The 10,983-nt window shown below is 35.6% G+C and overlaps 2 protein-coding genes across 2 annotated transcripts; one reads left to right on the forward strand and one right to left on the reverse strand.

Moving 5' to 3' along the window:
• Window positions 1-821: 821 nt before the first annotated feature.
• On the reverse strand, window positions 822-6,001 carry LOC125217970 (Endoplasmic reticulum vesicle transporter protein). The gene is made up of 12 exons (XM_048119553.2): window positions 5,905-6,001; window positions 5,612-5,775; window positions 4,815-4,897; window positions 4,607-4,682; window positions 4,447-4,514; window positions 4,228-4,312; window positions 3,693-3,826; window positions 3,385-3,468; window positions 2,520-2,666; window positions 1,674-1,782; window positions 1,452-1,571; window positions 822-1,195 (listed from the first exon to the last, which is right to left on the reverse strand). Exons 2-12 carry the CDS (start codon window positions 5,700-5,702, stop codon window positions 1,122-1,124), a joined length of 1,071 nt encoding a protein of 356 aa, XP_047975510.1. The 5' UTR covers window positions 5,703-5,775; window positions 5,905-6,001; the 3' UTR covers window positions 822-1,121.
• A 1,027-nt stretch (window positions 6,002-7,028) lies between these two features.
• LOC125222920 (Pseudouridine synthase family protein) lies at window positions 7,029-10,075 on the forward strand. The gene is made up of 6 exons (XM_089057647.1): window positions 7,029-7,224; window positions 8,372-8,465; window positions 8,663-8,802; window positions 8,886-9,248; window positions 9,561-9,623; window positions 9,734-10,075. The coding sequence occupies exons 1-6, from the start codon at window positions 7,111-7,113 to the stop codon at window positions 9,968-9,970; spliced, it is 1,011 nt and encodes a 336-aa protein (XP_088913773.1). The 5' UTR covers window positions 7,029-7,110; the 3' UTR covers window positions 9,971-10,075.
• The last annotated feature ends 908 nt before the right edge of the window (window positions 10,076-10,983 follow it).

Raw genomic sequence — 10,983 nt, forward strand, 5'->3', positions numbered from 1 at the left:
GCATACGGCGGAGTTGATCAATCCACCAAAAAAACAAGACGTGAGTTCCATGACAAATACCGAGTCGAGCTACATTAGCCCAAACCCTTTCTTCGCGGTTCGATTTTAAGTTAATTGCTATTTGATTTTAAGTTAATTGTTGTTTTATTTTAAGTCAATTTACTTATTTGTCCCTGTTAATGTTAAGTAAGTTGTTTGATTTATCCTTTGGGCCCGATAGGCCGCCCATCATACCATAATATTTATCAACTAAATTGCATATTGTATCGAAGGGTTATGATCAATTGCTAACTAATTAATAATCTCAAATTAATATTAAATCTTCGTCATTGAATTAAGAGATCTAGTGGTTGAAATGATGTCAAGTGGATTATATTTTAAATTTTAAAAATTATTAATTACATTTAAAGTATATTAATGTCAATTCTTACGTACTGTGGTTAAAACTAAACAATTTCTCTATCCTCAAAATCATCTTAAAACTTTAAATTTATGTAACTCTTTCGATTTAAATTATTTTTGCATAAAAAATATACCAAATTAAAAGTAATTTCATAAGAGTTTTAACGAGATCTCAATTGCATATGTTCCAATGATGATCGGATAATGAAGTTTTATAATTTTGATTTCAATTTTCGTATATGTTGAAAGCAGATTTTATATGCATCAAAAAATTCAATATAATAATCAACAAAAAATTAAATACTGTGTTGCAAATATTATTATTATGATTTGTATTATTTAATCCTTCTTTCGTTTGGGAGATCCAAGTTGAGCATAACTTTTGTGGATGTTCAAAGATGGTAAATCCACATGCTTGATTTAACCTAACCACAGATGATTTTTCCATAAAAAGGAAACGTCAAATAACTACAATTTAGCTCCTTGAACACTAAATATTTGCAAGATAAAAGCATAAATAAACTAAAAACATTTTCAGGAGGGATACAACAATGGTACCAAAATTTTCAGAAACTAAGGGAAAAGGGGGCAGCTGAGACACCATTGTGAGTAAATTAGAGAATTAGGAGCTTTTGATGTCTGTGCTGATCGATGAGACGCATACAGGCTGCATTAGGAAAGTCTTTGCCCAGATGTAGTTGTCAGTTGTCCACTCGAAATCATCGTACAATACTTCTAGAATTCGGTTTTGTCAAGGCTTCAACCAGCCTGAACATCCATCGATCTAGCATTCCTGCAACATTGAAAACAACCATCAGCTCTAAGGTTTCAGATTTCAATGATAGTAATTGTATCATTATTGATAGGAGTACAAAAAATGGACATGATGTAAATAGAAAAAATCTTATTGGGGGCTGAGGTCTGCAAGATACTAGCATGAGATGGAGACTCGGTTTCAAAAAATCGACCATTCTCATAATATACCTACAGCAGTGTTAAGAGGCATACATGAACGTAGTAAGACAATCAGGGAAACAAACGGAACAAACCTGTTAAGGCAAATGTGCCACCGAGTACTGCGCAAAGACGCGTAATGAAGTGGAGAAAGCTACGACGTTCTTCCCTAATTGTCACCGTAATTGGTGACAGGTCATACAGGAAGTAAACAGCTGCATCAAACAATGCAATATGAGCCTCAAACAGCATTGCACAGAAAAGAACGAAGGATCCAAAAAATGTAGAAACCATTCTTGAAATCGAGGACAAATTACCAGGCCATGCTCTATCATGCTCATGGATTGGAGAAAAGTACTCAGTGACAGAGAATTGATTTGTGGGTAAAACTTCCTTTGAAATATACTTGTATTCAGTTGGGACAATCTACATCGTCAGAAAAGGAATCATTTCAAAACTTTTAAGTAATTTCAAGTTGATTAACGTGTGACATATATCCCCCACATCAGAACATACACCTACAAGAGCCGAAAAAAGGGTGTGGGGAATGATAGGCCTGAATTAGTAAAAGTTAAGCAACTCAGTATCAGGAATTATGTTTGAATGCAATGTACATCAGTCTGTAGCTAGCACAGATGTATCTTCTAGGAATCAGACCATGGAAGATAATTATATTTTTAACATTGACAAAATGAGAAGACCTTCCCATTGCCCCCCCCCCCCTAAAACACTATTACAAACAGACAAACAGAGAGTCAAAGCTGATAATATGTTAATAAAAGGGGGAAGTAGGTGGCCCGTGGGATACGTATACAACAAGCATTCTCAGATCAAAATACCAATCCATGCGAACTGTTGTTTCTTGTCATATTGATTTCCCTTAATGTCAAATTAAGTTCCCACACGATATTAGGATTCTGCTGCATATTAACCCATCTAAAAACCATTTTACCATTGCATATAGACTACATTATTACGTATGTTCTCACAATCTTGTGATTATAGCACTATACAGCAGGATAGCATTATGCATATGATGTAAATGCACTCAAATCTTTTCCTCATTTTTTACTGATGCTTGTTTCTATCTTTAATTCATTATTTTGTTTCTTGTCAAAATAAAAAATACATTATAGTTTCATTATAGCTGAAAGAAGACGAACCTTGATGTAATACTTGAATGTTCCGCTTGATCCATGTAAGATTCTGGATGTGCCATCAAGCGGGTTCTCTATACCAGGATATTTGGGTCCAAAGGACAAGTCGTGAATTATATGACTCACATTGACATGAGAAGAACCTTCAAAAATCTGCAGGAAAGAAATAGATGCCATATAAATTTATTATATGGCAGAAAGTTCAAAAATGAAGTTTCACAGTTATTAAACTAAGAAAGACATAAGCCTGAGGAGAAGGACAATGGCTCCAAAAACATTACCATTTACCAGTCCAAGGAAAAGAAAGTCCTATAAAAAATTAGAAGCTAAGTGTTTTGATTGGTGAACGCCATAACTGCTTTACTAAGCCTAGCATAGACCTTGATTTGATGGAGATCAAGATAAGCAATTGCAACTATGAGCTTCCATTCAGTGGTGATATTGCAGCAGGCTCCGAGGGAGAAGATGGTTGTTATGAGTTTTTTAGCATGTCATTCATCTAAATGAGACATGAGATAGCTAAGTAACAAATTCACTCTAATTCACAGATTTCCTCTCTACACGAACCTTTTAGTTGAGTCAAGTCTATCAGCCTTATAGTTCTCTTGTTAGTAGTGCTTGTGAATATTAGTCAAGCCCCATTTTGTGGCTTATGTTGCTGATAATGGTAATAACTGTGGATTATCTTAGAGGACATCATTACCAAATTTTTCCATCCAATATAAACAGTCCAATAAATATTGTGAGAAGTAACACTTCAGGCACACTTCTGAGTCTTTATTATGAAACTACAAATGCCATAACGTGGAGAAGATAAATAGTTAAATACACACACGTGCACATATACGCATAAGAAGATGCAGGAGCTTACTTTCTGTGCGACAAAAATGTTCAATCCATGGACTGAGATATGGAAGTTTCCAGCAACTCTTTGCACATCTAGAACACCATACACCTGCGACAGACCAAGAACTAAGGATAAAAGTGGGAAAACAACAAGCAGGGGCCAAACATCGGAAACCTTGCCCACACACCCTCTTTATTACTATATTCAATGGTGTAAAAATTAACGACAAATTAGGTTATTCCCCATGGCTATAGTGCTCATGCAAGCACGTCGAATTTGCTGAAGAAAATATAAGAAAGATCACATAAAGTTTAAATAGGACAAGAGCATACCCGGCAACCTTCCCCATTAGCCATTGCATGCTTCACCTTCTTAATCATTTCTTCAGCTTCTTCATCAAGATTGTGGAGTTTGAATTTATGGTCGGGCTCCTCATGGTGATCCTTGTGGTCATCTTTGTGGTCATCTGATCACAAAGATCACAATAAAAGTTCAACAATTTTAGCAAAAATTTTATATAGTAACAAGATTCAGGATCTACATTATAATATTACTATCTATAAGAAGTGGAATGAATAAAACATGATTAACATCTAAAACCCAAGCACAAACTGTCATAGACTCATAGCATAACAACAAGGTCAGACGGACCTATCATAGTAGCTTTTTAAAGCAGTGATTTCATAAATAAAATAGACTGGTAAGTGGTAACGTCATAATAATTCAAGCACAAACTTTTGGGAGAGACAAAAGAGCGGAGGAAAAGTGACCAAACATTTTCCAAGAAACATTATACAAATAAGCATTAAGGAAAGAAAATAACTAAATATAGCTATAATAAAAGAGATTAATTTACGATGAACTAACCATGACCATGAGTAACATGTCCCTTCTCAACAAGGTCGTTTAAATACTCCGTGCCAATAATCTGGCCATTGTGATTCAAGCGAAGCTGCAGTAAACATTCATGTCAGCGAACTGGTGAATAAGTGTGCCAACTTTTACAACATCCTCTTTGCTTACATAGTAGCATAACATGGCCCCGTAACTTGTTAACAAGTTAATGAAATAACCAAATCGACCTACCTTCCATATATTTGTGTCAAGATCAACTTCATGCTTTCCTGACATATCGATTGCATCTACACTAAGCACTGAGTGACCAAGTAAATCTTCATTAGATAAAAGTTCTACTTAAGGGCAGTTGAGGAGAATATATTGAAAACAGAGATTAAAAAAAACTAACCATCACATGGCAAAGATGGAAATGTCATATTTATATGGATCGGAAGTGTTTCTCCACGTTTTAAGTCTACTGACATCTGCCAAGGTCCAAAATGTCATGTTTAACCATTAGCCAATAAAGTTAACTATATCCGGTCGAGCTATACTCGGTTCAGAAAATGTAGAAACAAGACGAGAACACTAAACAATTTATGGAGATGTAAACTGACCTGATGTACTGTATATGTCGAGAGATAATAAGTCAACTCATGCACGAACAAAGTTGCCATGATTACCAGTCCAACAATAGACACTAATGAGAAACATGAAATGGTCAAAAGTTAGTGGCGAACCTATCATCCCATTCTAAAGGAGTTAACTCAACAATCATTAAGCGTACATCGATACTATTTTTCAGATGCATAGGCATAAGTTAAAGCCTACAAGTGAACCGCTTATGGTGCAGCTCAATATGAGAGACTATAAAAAATTAAACATACTCATTGCTACCACATCATTCACCCTTATCAAAATTAACTAACCTAATAAGAAAATAATACTTGTGACACCTTCTAGATCAAGCTATAAAACACGAGGCCTCAAAGAAATCGGGCATAAAGATAGTTCACAACCTTAGCTGACCAGAAGCACCACTAACTACGATAAGAAATCTATCGCGTTGCCCATTATAGCATCAAATGAAAATTTACAGGAGACGGTTGTCCCATCGGTCCGTTGCTCCAACCAACTACGTTAAAATGCATTACAAATCAAATTCGAACACTATTTTCCAACAATCCCTGATCACAAAGCCTTGATTTGCATACTAACACGAACTCATTTACGGCCAGGGATAGCAAATTCCACAGCAACACAGCTCTCATTGTTCAGTTCAATGAGTGATTGCATTTTACAGGAAAAACATGAAGCAATCTCACGGAAGCGGATAAAACGAATCAAAAATATTAAAAACAGCAAGGCTGGATATTTTGATTTTTCGATTGAGAAAAGATGGAAAATCGCGCACCAAAGGCTCCGGATTTTGTCTTTTGCAGCAGATGGTCCTCGGGTCTGGGGAACGCATCGATGCTTCTAAGCGCCTGCTTGAAATTACCCATCTTTTTCAGCTTTCCTCGATGTCTTATCAGCCCTAATTTTCCTCCACGATCAAGCGATCATAGAATCCCCAATCTACAACACAACAGAAAATTGCAAAAACTAAAATAAGAAAATGAGGAATTCAACATAATACGATTCCGATAATCAATGAATTGTGAATGTATTGCTTAGATTCGTTGTGCAGAGAGAGAGAGAGATCACCTTGAGAAATTGGAGGAAGCTGAGAAATTTGCGCCTGCAATGAGCAAATTGACAAATATATGTTGCGAGTCAAAACAGGACTACCAATGAAAAACCTTAGAACCAAATCCAATGTCATAATTATAATTATAAAAAGAATAATATATTCTAGTAATTAATATATTTGTGTTTATGGTATTTTTTTTTAGTTTTTCTATTTTCGCTTTCCATTCTCCATCTTGTAGTAGAAAATATATTTTGTTTTTTCGAGAGTTTTTAAGTCAAAATCAGTAAAAACATTTGAGCTATAGTTCAATGCATTATGAGTCTATTAATTTGTAACAATCATTTTTCTAAATTTTAATCATGAAGGTGACACTTTTATTGGATAATATGGTTAATGGAACTATTATACTCAATCTGGTTGGATAAAATGATATAAGCAATTAGTATCAGAGCATCCTTAACGCGGAGGGGTCGGGCCGCAAATCGCGAGTCCCGGCCCGGGCCATGCGTTAGACGGCAGCGAGTCACGGCCTGGGACGGTCTCGGGGCCGCAGTTCCGTCCCTGGGCCGCTCCTGGAGTCCGGCCCGGCTCAGGGTTATGCGCATCGGGACGGGCCGCAAACCTCCAAAATTTTTGTTTCTTTTCTTTTCTTTTCTTTCTTTTGCCATTTTATTATATCCATTTCTTCAACATTCTTCCACCAATTTCTCCATTTCTATCCTCTAAATTATTTTAATTTTTTTTTCTTGGATGTAATTTTTATTTTCTAGGTCTTAATAATTTTTTTCTAGGATTTGTAAAAAAATTTCCTCGCATTTTTAATTTTATAATTTTTTGACTGAACAATGAATTTTTCCGGTTTTAATTGTTCAGCGTATTCTATTTTACGATTAAAATATGTGGTAGTTGTGAATAATGCAAATGAATAGTTGTGGCCCGAGTTGTGGCATGCGGGATTAATGGAGTTGTGGCCTGAAACCTCAAATTTGGGAGAATGATAATGTTGAGGGGACTTACGGTCCATATCCGGGACGGGATTAAAGATGCCCTCAAGTTAAACAATTTATATTCATTTAATCATTTTCAATACCGTTCCCATTTAAATCAATAAATTCCTTTTGTTATATTACTAAATTAAATTTTTTAATCTCAAAACCCAACTCTTATCTCTCTGGGTTTAACAGAGACAAAATCTCTCTGCCGTGACTGTGGAGACGGGCATGTTCACGCTCTCCCACGCGCCGCCGCGTCTTTCTTTCGCTGGAACTTTCCAGAGGACCAAATCTCCGTCCCGCCTCTTCCACAGCCTTTCCGTCGGATCGCCTCCTCTCAAGGTAGCACTTATTTTCCCGGAATTGTTTTCAATCGATGACATTGTTTCCGATTAAGTATTTCAGCTGAAAGAAGCTTAATTCGTGTGAGATGTTCAAATTGCGGTTGATGCATAGCAAAATTGAAATAGGTTTTGGCAATTGGCAAAGTTGATGACAATTTAGATTGCACTGAGTATTTTTAATTTTGATTGCTGGTATTTATCCGATCTTTTCCCTTTCAATGGGATATGAATCAAATTGTAGGAATTATTCGTCTTAGTAAACAATGAATTGCCTCTTAAGATACTGTTATACTTTCCTGGAGTTGTTTTTGTTATTCGATGGCATTGTTTTGGATTAAGTACTTCAGCTGAAAGAAGCTGAATTCATATGAGATGTTCAAATTGCGGTTGATGCAGTAAAATTGAAATAGGTTGTTGCATTTGGCAAAGTTGATGACACTGTATATTGCTGAAATGTTGCTTCTTCCATTCAGGGTGAATTTAATTTTCATAATTGATTATGCATGATTGAGTATTTTTGTTTTGATTGCTAGTTTTTTCTCCAATCCTATTCCTTTCAATGGTAATATCCCAAAGTTCTAATCTGTCTTAGTAAATTAATGATTTGAGATGACTTTGATCCCCTAGTCTAAACAATCCTCGTGAAAGGCAATGTGTTTTGTAATATTGGAGTCGATTGAAAAGAAGCTGTTCGTACTTTTTCCTGTGAAGAAAGGTGAGGGTTTGAACTTTGTGGAAGAGTTGAACATTTATGTAGGCAATAGCGTAGGTTGCAACGAATTCTCCGATGACACACTAAAGTTTGTTGTGGAGTAGAGTTTCAGTTCACTAGAAAGTGCCGCTTGTCAGCTTGTGTTTGAATTAAAATCAGATTTTGAGAAATTTGTTTGAACCAACAAAGCAGATTTCTTTGCTGCATTTGTGCCATAATGATAGAAGTGGTGTTACCTTCAATCATTTGAGTCGTCATATATTTACTGATGCTTCCATCATCATCGACTGAATTAAGCAAACCAATTGTAAACTTCTGAGATTTAAGTTCGTAGTCACATAAGCTTTTCAAGAATATTGAATATTCTTTTATATGTAAGTTTGGGCTCAGTGAGCTATTGTTACAATTATGTATCTGCTTTTATGATAAACAGGACTTGAGTGATGAAACGGAAGATGGTAGAATGCTCCCTTCTCTTGGATACAAATGGTGCTTGATAATCTCTTACGATGGCACCCGTTTTTCAGGTGACCCTTACTTTGTTTTATTCTCATCTTAAACTTTCCTTTCTGGTTTTCTTGATTTCTGCCACTGTATGAATCATTTGATTCTTGATTTTAACCTTCAAGCTTGTCATGGACTTAATGTTGTAGTTGACATGTTTCGGTGGTATTGAGTTCAAATTCCTCTCTCTTAACACTTGGCTGTCCTTTTTTTATTGTAGGATGGCAATATCAAACGTCAACCCCAACTGTACAATGTTTACTGGAAGAGGCGCTAATCCGAATTACAAAATTAGAACGTGATCACCTCTGCGTTGTTGGTGCAGGCCGAACAGATGCAGGAGTCCATGCCTGGGGTCAGGTCTCTTTTCTTTTATGCATATCTCATCAATACAAAACATTATTCTTCGAAAAAAAATTGACTTAGAATGATTTTTTACACAGGTGGCACACTTCACCACACCTTTCAATTATGACTGCTTGGCTGCTGTTCACAAAGCACTAAATGGTCTTCTCCCTCCCGATATCAGAATCAGAGAGATGAGATCCGTCCCACCTGAATTTCACGCGCGCTTTTCTGTTACAAGCAAGATTTACAATTACAGAATTTACAACGACACCATCATGGATCCATTTCTGAGGCTCCATGTGTACCACAGTACTTATAAACTCAATCCTGCTGCTATGAGGGATGCTGCAAAGCATTTTGTAGGGAAGCATGACTTCTCTGCTTTTGCTAATACTTCGCGCAATGATAGGATACCGAATCCGGTCAAGAATATCTTCCGCTTTGATGTGATTGAGACGGTACTGCTTGATTCCCCACTAATTTTGCCTCCTTGTATCTTTTCTGGAATGAACATAAAGTATTGTCGGCCTAGTAAAATAGATCATATAGAAAATTTATCTTGGCATCGTTTGCTTCTCAATTTCAAGCACCAAATTGTTAGAACGAATATAGTATGAGACTACTTGCATACAAAGTTCATTACGGCTATAGCTTTCAAATTACAATATCTGGAGCATTGATTCTTCAATATCTTTGCTTTATTCTGTTTGCTTCAGTTTCTTTGATGATCGTTTTGCTATAACGAGGCTTAACCAACCTCTGTTTTGCAGGGACCTGTGTTGCACCTTGAAGTCGAAGGAACAGGTTTTCTATACAGACAAGTTCGGAATATGGTAACACTGCGTTTATAACTTCTATGTGTCTTTAATCTGTTGGATTCTGTTAGAAATGACCCAACTCGTTTGGCCTTTAACAGTCATTGTTGCTTCTCATCCTATTGCAGGTTGCGTTGTTGCTTCAAGTCGGGAGAGAGGCCGTTCCACCTGACATCGTCTCCAAGATCTTGGCATCTCGTGACAGGAAGGAGTTGGCCAAATTTACCTTGGCAGTTCCTCCTCATGGTTTGTGCCTTCATGCTGTCAACTACAACGAGGATCATCTTCAACTTCCCACGGGTTGCCCTGCAACGAGCCGGGGTAGGCACCATACTATAAGCAAATGTAAGCTCCCATACTATTGATCAACACACATTCTTGAATTGAGGGAGTTAATTGATGCAACCTGGATTCTTGAAAGTGTGTATGTGCATATTTGTGTGCTTTATCTCTAATTTGATTTTATACAATACTAATGGTGTGAGAACTTTTATGATTCAATCGAGAAATCGATTTATAGTATTGATCAAAATTTTCAACTAGAAAATGATCATTTTTAGCATACTGTAATAAATTATGACGGGTAGATAAGGACCCATGAAATCAAACACAAATATACAAATAATATACTCCTAGAAAAAAGTTTTTTTAATCCAATAAAAAAAAATAGAAATATAATAGGGATATTGGTCCCTAAAACCATGAACTTTGGTAAAAAAATTTGGTTTTCACCACGAACTTTAAAATTAGTGTAGAATATCGCAAATTTTGCATTTTATTTGGTATTTCCCACGGCATGTCTATCACCCTATTTAACTGACTTACGAGACTTTTTTTTATCATACTTGACACAATTAAATCAATGTGTTTTTCTACGTGACTTTTTATTATACTTGTTATGAACTTAAAAAAGTGATTTAAAATAGTACCATAAAACGTATCACGGTTGCCCAAATAAGATTATGAAAATATCTTATTTAGGTCGATTTGGAAAATTCAAAACAAAGTGCAAAGTTTGTGATATTTTACGCTAATTTAAATGTTTGTGAAAAATACTAGATTTTGGCCAAAATTTGTGATTTTAGACTAATATCCCAATATAATATTGTATCGAGGATCTATAGTGTGATTAAAATTTGAATATTTTTTTTGAATATTTGTTCAGTCTGAACGGATCTGAATTTTTTAAAAAAAAAATCTAAAATCGAGTAAAATATTTTATTCAAGCGTAATATTTAAATTAAAATTAATCCGAAACAAAAAAACTTGCTCCAATATAAATAAAATGATCCAAAAATTGAATTAAATTTGATATTTCGATTTCATTTAGTCAGATTTTTCAGATTACAGATATTTTATCTGTCTTTGTCATATGCAT

Source organism: Salvia hispanica, chromosome 1 (genome assembly GCF_029641045.1).
Source record: "Salvia hispanica isolate PSC_SH4W2 chromosome 1, Shi_PSC_v1, whole genome shotgun sequence".
In the NCBI taxonomy this organism is placed as follows: Eukaryota; Viridiplantae; Streptophyta; class Magnoliopsida; order Lamiales; family Lamiaceae; genus Salvia; species Salvia hispanica.